The 11,953-nt window shown below is 33.2% G+C and overlaps 1 protein-coding gene across 1 annotated transcript in view; it reads left to right on the forward strand.

Moving 5' to 3' along the window:
• Positions 1 to 11,953, forward strand: part of ANO5 (anoctamin 5) — a 103,711-nt gene that overhangs the window by 22,586 nt on the left and 69,172 nt on the right. Inside the window, 2 exon segments of the mRNA XM_017858470.1 lie at positions 2,391 to 2,441; positions 9,330 to 9,371. Coding sequence (XP_017713959.1) covers positions 2,391 to 2,441; positions 9,330 to 9,371 — 93 coding nt within the window.

An 11,953-nucleotide genomic window follows, 5' to 3' on the forward strand; every position in this document is an offset into this window, starting at 1 on the left:
TTTTCTGACACTCAAATGCGATAAAACAGGCTCTACACATTGCAGTCATTTTGTTCACTCCATCTATGGACAGGAGGCAGGCAATTTTCAAAAATATAAGTATTATAGCATATTCATTCAACTATTGGATTGAGGCAGAATTGACTAGAAATCAATGGATTTTGTCCAGCAACAAATTTATAGATATGATGAATGTTTAGGCTTTTACAAGACAGAAGAATATGTAGGAATTCTAGGTTCATTATTTCAAAATTATTTTATACTTTGAAAGGGTCTTCTGTGCTTTCATGATTGCTTAAATATTTAAAGAGCTATTCTAGTTTTACCTCTGATTTACAATTAGTATGAGTCCATCATTGGACATTGTTACAATCTTTTTGGAAATCAGAAAATGCATGTGAATTAAACATGTATGACATTATTAACATACTTATTATATGATCACTTGATAGTAACAAACATTAATTTTAAAAAGCCAACATTTATTGAGAACTTCCCTTGTATTATTTAATCTCACTATATGGAAGTTATGGTTTGGAGAGGTTAACTTGCTCAAGTTGACAAATGTAATCGGTTTTCCATATGTATTTAATGGATTTTATATAATTGAAGAAAAAGGTTTATGAGGCAAACTGAAACTATATAAATTGTTTTATTGTTATATCTCCTATGTTTTGGAGCTGGGATTCTGAACACAGGTAATCTCATTCTAAAGCTCCTTATTCACTGTTTAATATTTCTTTAAGAATACTCTTTTAAGAATTGTGTCTGAAAGTACATCAAGGATTCTCATTTTGCCTAAGACTAAGCTTAGTAAGAAATGAGACAATGACATACTCAGCAAAATAGTTATTTTATTTTACATTTTGCAAAGTGAAGTTATAACGACGTCTTTTGATTGGAAATCAGAGTAAAGATTTTTCATAAAGGGAGAGATTGTAAAGTGACTAGCCTGGTTGCTTTTGAATATATGGTTTTCTTCTCTCCTTCTGTAAGCAAAACAACTAACATTTCTCTAGGATAATTGGAAAAACTTATCAGGAGTCAACATAAATGAAGCTATAATAAATTTGTTTATTGTCTTAGTAGAAATATAGCTGCACAGTGTATTTTTAGAGGTCACTATTTCAGAATTAAGTGATCAAGATGCTCGTTAACTTCATTTGCTATCTGTTGTATTTAGACAAGCTAGTGAAATTCATTCAAGGTCCACAAGCAGATATAATCACATATAAGTGGATTCTAATTATAACTGTATTTTAGGCCTGTATTTACTCACAGATTCTCAGTCTTCCCACTTCCCCCCCCGGCCCCGTTTCAGTATTACTTTAATACAATAGATTGCATTATCTTGTAATTTATATTAAATATAGTAGTATGAAAATTGTATGTTTTCAAAATTATCTTTCATTCTCTTTTAAAGAACACAGAGAAATTACTGCTTTTTTTGGCACATTCTGTTACTTTACTTTTGTAGCACTGGGTATATTTCCAAGGTTCTCTTTGAGTACGTTTTAAATATGTCTATCGCATATTTTATCTGCTATTTTGAAAACTGATTTGCCCAGCATTATTTGGGCATAATGATACTGATTATGATTTCTCCAAGAATAAGGTAAGTGAATTCCAATCTGGATATGAATTTCCAATCATTTCTGTTAGTTGCTGTCTCTCTATATCTACCTGTCACTAGAGACTGCTGAGAAGTGATTGGGTGTTATCTCAGGTCTGTGTCCTGTGGTGTGTGGACCATCATGTAACCTGAGGAACTGGGAATCTACCATACACAGAGGGAGGCATCCCTATTGTGTTAATTATAAGTGGTTTGTGTGTATTTTTATAAATGTATGGCTTTTTTTGGAGGGGTTATAAATTCAAATTCTTAAGAATCCTGCTGGTGTATTTTCCAAGGTATTCCCTTTAATGAGTTCAAATAATTGTTGAAGGGCGTAAAATAGCCAATTAATTCTGCCCTTCCTGTTGGTCCTGTTCAGGATGCAGCATCATAAAAAGATTAGACTTCCTTGTTATTTCTCAGTAATGTAATAGTTCTTAACCATTTCTTGTATCTGATTTTTTTTTATGATTTGAGAAAGTTACCTCCCAAATACTACTTCTCTCTGAAGCTTACTGTCTGTCCTCACTGCACAGACAAACACACCCTGCCCCACAGACACATTTACAGATACATAGCACACATACATGAACACACATGCATATGTATACATATATATATATGTATGCCTACAGTTTTGCATATGATTTAACATGGTTCCAGATTAAGTGTTTCTGCATAGAGATTACAGAGTTTTTGTTACTGAAACATGAAAGTTCCCTTTGCTCCACCTGCACTATTAATAATAGCATTATATCTTCCCTGGTACTGTTAGCAGAGCCTGAGCAGCAGAGAGACCAGCTTTCTCATCAATGAAGAAACAATGGTAAGCAACGACCAGTACTATCCTTTCTTGCATGGACACAGATGGGGCATTTTTTGTAGTCTGCAATGGTGATGCTCTTTTCCAGTTCAGTTATTTGACATGCTTTCATACGTGGTATTTGAGAATGTATTACTTTAGGAAAAAAAAATCAGTTTCTGTGAGGGGGGAAACACATCAGACATATCGATAAGAATGACACACTAAGTATAACACTTTGCTTGGATTTTATTTTTTCTATGAGAAAATGAAGGGTCTAAGAGGTGTAATGACTTGACCAATGTTATCAATATGTTTAAGAGGCTGATGCTTGACTAGCGCTCAAGTTTCTGAGGCTTAGTTCAGTATTCTTTCTCCATTGCATCACTCTTCTTGTCTCTAAGTACATGCCTGCAGATAATCATGAAAAATTACAATTAATTTAAAAATCAAACTTAAATGTCAATTAAAAGGCTGGTAAAGAGACCCGAACATTTTCATTAGTTGCCTAGTAAGTAAAAAATTCCATTTGGGAAGATGGGGAAATAGAGTTATATTCTTATACTGATAATTTTAGCAAGGATGATAGTTTGCTTTTCACTAGGGTACTAATCTTTAGTATTCTGGAATGAGGATTGTGATATTGATCAAATTAAAACAATTGAAATGTTGGTTTGTTTTCTTTTAAATTTATTTTACTTTATTTATTTTTTTACTACATAAAGCATTTTTACATGATTCCAAAGTTGAAATCTACAGATCAAATAACATTTAGTTGAGCCTAAAGCTTATACAATTTAGGTATCACTCTTTAAGAAACACATGGAAAAATATTTTACTTTAAAACATTTACGAAAATATTTTACCATGAGAACACATTGCTAGAGTCCTTCCTAAACGCTTGGAAGGGGCAGATGCAAGTAAGATGCCCTAAAGATTAGACTTTATTAGCTTGAAGGTAAATCTATCTTAGGTTAAAAATATGAAACAAAGTATTTTCAGAGAAATCTTTCTTCTTTGTCCTCTAAGTCCTTTTATATAATAGTTACCGTTTTATTTGGTTTATTTTCCAATGCTATTACAAATGTTGCTAAAATGAATACTCTTGGGAATTAGTCTTATAATATTTTGGTCATTTTATTTTTCTACATGGAATTCATTTATCAGAGAATAAAGGTATATGTAATTTGTAATTTTCATATATGTTGCCAAATTCCCCTGCCTTTTGTGTTTGTAACAAACCTATGAGAGTGCCTGTTTCCCACAACTCTATCAGCAGTGTGTTGTTACACTTCTAGATTCTTGCCTGTCTCATGGTAGTGAGATAGATAATGGCTATTGGGAGCTATTTCACTTAGCACAGTTCTTAGTATCATTTAAAATTGCATTTCTCACAACATATGTGAGATATTCATCTTTTTCTGCATTGAGTGGTCGTTTAAATTTATTTTGCTAGATCACTCTGTTCATATATCTTGTCCATTTGCTGTCAGAGTTTTCTTTTTACTCTTGATTTTTTTGGAGCTCTTTACATATTTATTGCTATCTTCTTGCCTGTGACAGAAGTTGCAGATACTTTCCCCAAATATGTTAAATACATATAATTTAATTTTTAAATTCTAAATGACTTTAAAATGATGTGTGGTATTTGATTCACTAATGTTGACATTGTCTTTGATTAAATATTAATTTGTTTAACTGTAGGCTTCTTTTTAAAAATATACTTTATTTTAATATCGTTTTAGATTTTATTATAAAGAAAATCTAAACAGAGTTTCTTGTACCCCACACTCATTTTCTCCTATTATTAGAATCTTACATTAGTATGGTACATTTGTAACAATAAACCTATATTTGTGCATTATTATCAAATAAAGTTCATGCTTTATCCAGATTTCCTTAGTTTTCCCCTAAGATCCTTTTCCTATTCCAATATCTCATTGAGGATGCAGCATTGCATTTAGTAGTCATGTCTCCTCAGGCTCCTCTTGGTTGTGACAGTTTCATGTACTTTTGATTTTTATATCCTTCACAGCTTTGAGGAGTACTGGTCAGGTATTTTGTAGAATGTCCTTCAATTGGGACTGTCCAGATTTTTTTTTTTTTTTTTTTTATGATTAGACTTGGATTATGTGTTTTTGGAGGAAGATAATAGAAGTGTCATTCTCTTCGTGTCATATCAAGGGTATATTCTATCAACATGACTTAATCACCCTTAATGTTTTAACCTTGATTACCTGACTTGAAGTAACGTTTAACAGATTTCTTCACTGTAAAGTTACTCTTTTGTTTTTTTCTCCCTTTCCATACTGCATTCTTCGGATGAAAGTCACTATTTGCAGCCTACACAAAAGGATTGGGATTATGCTCTCCCTCCTTATAGGTGAATCCATTATTTGGAATTGTTTTTTGTGTGTGGGAGATCTTTCTTCCTTTCTTTTTGTCAGTATGTACTTCTGGATATTTATTTTATGCTTTATGTTATAAACCAGTTATAAACCAAATACTACTTTATTTTCTTGCTCAAATTGTTCTAGCTTTGTCTATTGGAAGTTTTTTTTTTTTTTTTTTTTTTTACAATGTCTTGCTCTGCTGCCCAGGCTGGAGTCCAGTGGCATGATCATAGCTCACTGCGGCCTTAGACTCCTGGGCTCAAGTAATCCTCTCACCTTGGCCTCCCTGAGATTACAGGAGTACACCACCACACCCAGCTAGTTGTTGCTATTATTATTATTATTATTATTATTATTATTATTTTGAAAATTGGATCTCACTGTGTTGGTCACGCTGCTCTCAAATTTCTGGGCTCAAGCAGTCCTCCCATCTCAGCTTTCTGAGTGGTTGGAATTACAAGACATAAGCCATATCACTTGGCCAGGAGCTTTTCAGTTGACTCCTGTATTCCCTTGGCATACCCCTATTGTTGTATTTAGTTTTGTTTTGAGTATTTTCCTACTTTCTGACAAGATGCTCCAAGCTCATCTGGTACATTTCCTGCCTTAGTCCTACAATCAACTGTGTGCCCAAGGAATGTTTTTATTTTCTTTTCTATCATAGAAATATCACAAAAGAAAAATCTGTATAAATCAGGGTCTGTTAGGCCTACTCAGTGTAGGATAATTTAAGAAGGACTTCATAAAGACTTTTACAAAAATGGGGTGTAAGGGAATCTCTGTATATGTAGGTCTAGTAATCTTGAATTTATTAAAATCCATAGAACTGAAGGGAATAGGGTAAGGAGCACTTTTTGGAACCCAAAAGGAAAAGGTCATATACCAAAGACATTATCAGGGGGCACAATGACCTTTAGTGAGGGGACACAGCCTTCCTGAATTCAACCTTAGGAAGGAAAACACTATCTATTCTTTCCAATCATTCGTGAGAAGCCAGAGGTCAAGAGAGGTCTTTGGTTACCTGCACAGGACAAAAGCAGGGTGGAGAGGAGTAGAGAGCGAATGTGCTGGGATAAACCAACGGAATATCACTGGATATGTTTTTGGGTAAAAAAATAGAGTCTTGCCGTTTCTACTGTGATTATTATGACAGAAACTCAGTTATCAATCATTTTATAAATATAGAATAATTAATGTAATTTAAAATCTATTTGAAATAAAATAGTGAAAAGTGGATGAGTACCTAAATAGTTACACAGATTGTGAGTATAGAAAGGTCACTAAAGCCACTGAATGAAATATAGAAAGATGGAAACTATTATGCTTAAGATAACCTATCTTAAAGTGACTACTATACGGGACTGGACAGAATAGTTAGGTAAGTATTCAGAGTTTAGTAAGCAAAGAATGGGAATTGAAAAGATACACTAAATGTTTCTTAAATAATGACAGATATGCAATTAACAGATTTTGAAGGAGTATGGGCCTTGTTAACCTCAAGGATGATATTCCAAATATTTAATAACTGATATGGCATAGGCACAAACCAATCAGAAGGGGCCTTTGAGTAAAATGACAAGAAGCAATTAGTATGAGTATTAGCACAGTATTTATAATTGATATGTGAATATATTTAGATATTATCACCTTATGATACAGTCATTAGTTCAGTGTCCTAGTGATTTCATCCAGTTTCATGGCTTTAAATACAATTGATATGCCATCTCAATTCTCAAATTTAAGTTTCGAGTGTAGTCATTTCTCCTCAACTTCAGTTTTAAATATCCAAATGCTTTCTTATTATATGCATGTGGATGTCTGAAAGATATCTCAAGATTAATATGTCCAAAATGTAATTCTTGATCTTCCCCTACCAAAAAGCCTGTTTGTCTGAAGTCTTTTGCATCTCAGCAACAATATGCAATATATTCTTTTCATTGCTCAAGTCCGAAATTTAAAAAAAAAAAGATTTTATCTTCATTGGTTCTACATTAGACACAATAAAATGCACTGTGTGTAGTTTGATGAGTTTTAACAAAATTTATGTAGAAGATTTCCTTTACCTGAAAAAGTTCCCCTTAGCAGTTTTCCTTCTACCCTATTCTAGGCAACTGCAGATTTTTTTTCTTCCTAATATAATATATAAATGGGATTTTACAGTATGCACTAGTTTGTATCTGGCTTCTAGCTGCTTTTGCTCATCATAATGCTTCTAATACTCATCCAAAACTCCAATATTACTAGTAAATTGATTCTTTTTGAATATATCTGTACTAGAGCGATATTATTGTTTATTTTATTTTATTGCTCAGTAATATTTCATTGTATGGATATACTGAAATTTATTTGTCTACTCATCCATTGATGGATATTTGGATAGTTTTCAGTTTGAAGACCATTATGAATAAGGCTGTTATGAACATTCATGTAAGAAGTGTTTTTAGAGATGTATGTTTTCATTAATCTTGGGTAATTTCCTAGGAGTAGAATTTCTGGGTCATGTGGAAAATATAGGTGTAACTTTATGTAAAACTGTCACACTATTTTTAAAAGTGGTTGTACCATTTTTTATTCCTACCAGCAATGTATAAGAGTTCTATTTGCTGTACATCTTCACCAGCATTTGATATTGATACTGATAGCTTTTTAATTTCAGTAATTCTAGTGGATGAGTAATAATATCTTGTGATTTCAATTCTCATTTCTTTTATAAATAATGATGTTGCCCATCTTTTCATGGGCATATTGGACATTCATAGATCTTCTTTTGTGAACCATTCAAATCTTTTCTGCATTAAAAAAAATTGAGTTGATTATATTTGTATTGACTTGTAAGAGTTGTTTATGTATTCTGGATGCAAGACCATTGTCAACCTTACTTATTGTGAACATTTTCTTCCAATTTGTTGCTTGCCTTTTCGCTTACATGCAGTGTTCTTAGAAAAGCACATTTAGAAGTATAGAAGTTCAATTTCTCATATTTTATCTTCTATCATCCATGCTTTCTGTGTTCTATTTAAGAAATATTTGCCTACACCAAAGTGGGGGAGATTTTCTAAGATTTTCTTCAGTTTTATAGTTTTAGTTTTTATGTGTAGGTCTATGATCCATGGAAGTCATAATATGGCCCAGCATGGTCCTTTAGTGTGGGACTCTTTCATTTGTCTTAACAATTCTTTAATGCGTTTAGGGAAAACATCTGAGAAAAATAGTAACCTGTGAATCTCATGAAAGATGCCAAGAAAATAAAATACTGAAGTGAAAATTTCAGGCCGTCAAAATAATATAGTTTAAAATATATTTTATGCAATGACCAACTGTCTTGTATCTTTTGTATTTTTAAATAACAGCAATATTAACTCCTCTATCTACATATGGAAGGCATTAGTTTACAGGGCAGAAATTTTCACTCCAATAGTTTCACCAGTTGCTTAGACTTCTTCAGCCTATTCCAGGAAGAGACTAGGTTAAGAAATTGTATTGGATTATTTGTCTGTTCATTACAGTATAAAATACACTCAATTCTTGCTCATTTATGCTATAGGTTTGGTTTTCTTTCAAATATAGTTGAGTATCCCAGATATTTTTAGGTAACTGACCTTGTATTTTAAATAATGACCATGTAATTGAATATTGGAGATAACTCAGCATTTGAATAACTGAATGACTTTTTATGTAATCTAGTATATTGCATGCTCATGAAATAAAAAAAAAAATCCCTGGGTAAACTTTCCATACTACACATCATGTCAGTATAAATGTAGTAATTTTACTTTCTTTTCCTGGTATATATACAGGCATACTTAACAAAATATCTATTTTACTCTATATTTTTATTATTTTCATGTTTTCCGTCATTATTGTTATTTTTCTCTTCCTTAATTATGTTCTTTGCAGGGACATGGATGAAACTGGAGGCCATTATCCTTAGCAAACTAACAGAAAAACAGAAAACCAAATACTGCATGTTCTCTTACTGATAAGTGGGAGCTAAATGATGAGCCCACGCAGACACATAGAAGGAAGCAACACACTGGGGTCTTTCGGAGGGTGGAGGATGGGAGGCGGGAGAGAAGCAGGAAAAATAACTACTGGGTACTATGCTTAATACCTGGGTGATGAAATAATCTGTAAAACCAACCCCCATGACACATATTTCCTTATGTAACAAATCTACACATCTTGCACATGTACCCCTGAACTTAAAAAAAAATTGAAATAAATATAATAAAATATAAATCCACAAATATTTGTTATTTTTAGTCGCTGTTTAAAGAATTTGGGAAAATTTACTTTGAAGTCTCCTTATTTTCTTTACATGTTAATTGCTTTCTTCCCATTTTTTCTTCCTTTTTCCTTGCTAATTTCTGTCCTCCAGTTTGAAGTATCATGCACACAAGCACACACACATACATTTATAAAATGATCATATTGAGGGTTAGTTTGTCTGTGTCTGTTTTTGGAATCTTTACTGTAATTCTGGGCAGGAATTGCTAATTCTTTGTTGGTTGCTTCACAGCCTGCAAAGCGATTCAATTTGTTCCTGAGGCGGCGGCTTATGGTAAAACCAGTGCTGAATGATGCTGCTTATGCTCTGAATGGCTGCATTGGTAGCCTTAGTTATTTTTCTTCTAATAGAATACTTTGATTTAGGGGAACATTGTCACTGATTCCTAGTCCTCAGGCAACTGAAGTTTAAGAATAGTGATTCTTAATTTGTTTTGGATTAGATTAAATCTATAGATCCTCTTCCTAAAATGTAATATACATATACACGTGCACGCGCGCGCGCACACACACACACAATTCATACAGTTTCAGAGGTTTATGAACTCTCATCAGCAATGCAGGGTTTTATTTTATTTTGTTTTCAGATAGTCTCACTCTGTCGCCCAGGCTGGAGTGCAGTGGTGCGATTACGGCTCACTGCAGCCTCGACCTCCTGGGCTCAGGTAATCCTCCCACCTCAGCCTCCTGAGTAACTGGGACCACACGGGCATGCCACCATGCTCAGCTAATTTTTGCATTTTTAGGAGTGATGAGTGGTTTCACTGTGTTGTCCAGGCTGGTCTCAAACTCCTGAGCTCAAACAATCATCTCGCCTTGGCCTCTCAAAGTGCTGGGATTACAGGCATGAACCACCACACCCAGCCGGTAATTCAGGTTTTTGAACCACAGGATAACTACATCCTTTACAGAGAAGCCACTCAGATGTTTACATAATTACAAATAGGTATTTCTAAGGACAAACCAAATATAAACACAAATGCCCACACATACTACAAAATGTATTTATATCATGTTTTGAGCAAAACAAAAGCATGATGTGTTTTAGTAACATTCAGTTATATGTGACAGAATCATCAGATTTTTCTGCCTCAGCCTTAACTGATTTTTATTAGTAGTCCTGAGACATGTCCCTCATGGTGACTTACAAGGCTCCCAGTGATTTTTTCCCATATTTTAAACAGATTTGTAGTATATCATCAGGGTGTGATAGAATGATAGAAATTTGGGTTTTCCCAGCTAGCCTTTGGCCTTCAGGACGACAGTATGTATACCTGTTTTTGACTGAGCACTCAGGAAAATCATTGGAGTTACTATTCTCTTAGCTACTTTGTCTATTTTATAGTTGTCAAATACTCTGAATATGAGTTTTGTTAATTCCTGTGTGCACATGTTCTGTCACGAGAACTGCTCTTTGTGTACCCAGATTTAGCTTGTGTAAACAATATAAGTACCTGTAAATATATTAGTTTTTGAAAACAAAACAAAACAGAAACAACAAAAAACCCCTATCATACAAAATATGACTGTCACAAACTTAGAGCAAGAGTACTATTTTTTTCTTCTAATTTTTGAGCTTTGATTTTATTTAGTCTAAGTAGTATATTATTTCTGCCTCAGTTGCCTTCCAAGAATTTTGGTGGATTTCATAAGATGCTAACGCTGTGATGATTTACAAGAGTGCCAATGATTTGTTTGGTTTTGTTTTTTCTTTCTTTTCAATTTTTAGTGATTTATAAGCAAAGTATAGTGTGATAGCAGTTTGATTTTTCTCAGATTCTTTTACTTTCTTTTAGGAAATAGGAGATGATTATGCATTCTTTGGCTGAGGTGAAGAGAACTCAGACATAACATTTGAGTTACTGTATCTTGGCATTTAATCTCTAGATTCCCTAGATTTTTTTTTTTAATTTCTTTGTTCCCTTTTCCACTCATTTCTTCCTGTGCATTGGGAGCTAGTTTTTTTCTGAGACACATCAGCTTTTCATTAGCTATGTAAATGCTCTTACTTTGTTTATAGACCACAGATCAAACATGAGACTTATGGCTTATTCACATATAACTGATCCTCATCCATTCCCTTTTCTGGGAGGCCTATCTCACCTGACTTGGGTAAAATAATCCCATAGGGTACACAATAAAAGAAACTCATAAATTAATAGAAACACTGGTTGTCAAAATTAAAATCATATAGTTACTCATTCGCAGGTGAGCTAAAGCAATTGGAAAATTATCTCATTGACAGCCACTGTATTATCTATTTGCATAATTCTAAGTGTAATAATACATGTAGGCTATTATGAATATTAAATATTAGATATAAACTTTAAAAGAAAACCAAATCAGTCAAACATGAAATCTCTTTCTTCTGAAGCGCTCTCGTATTTTGCTGTTTTAAAGTGAAGGAACTAATGAACTAACTACACAACATGTGAAAGTTGGACTTGTAAGTGTAATTATTATACTGAGATAATTCTTGCAAATTTAAACAAAGAATTGATTTTTGCTCACCTGGGAAATTGATGTTGAAGGGCGAATTGCATGAAACCTAACTTGTGATGCCAGCTAATAAGCTACCTGCTTTCTAATATTTAACTGCACCTTGATTTTATTTTAATCCTTACAAAGTTGAATTAGGAAGTGACAATTTTATAAAAACATAGAATAAACATTAATCATACACTTGTTTTCTTATAGTGAGACTCCATTAATTGGTTTGTAATTAATTGTACCCCCAAATTTGTGTGTAGCCATGAATTATTTAGTGGACTAAGTGAGATGTTGTTTAATAAAGATAACAGGTCAGTCTCTGTGCATTTTGGGATCAATGTGTGTGTGTATATATATGTATACATA

The sequence above is a fragment of the Rhinopithecus bieti genome, unplaced genomic scaffold, assembly GCF_001698545.2.
Source record: "Rhinopithecus bieti isolate Rb0 unplaced genomic scaffold, ASM169854v2 scaffold_2350, whole genome shotgun sequence".
NCBI classification, from domain to species: Eukaryota; Metazoa; Chordata; class Mammalia; order Primates; family Cercopithecidae; genus Rhinopithecus; species Rhinopithecus bieti.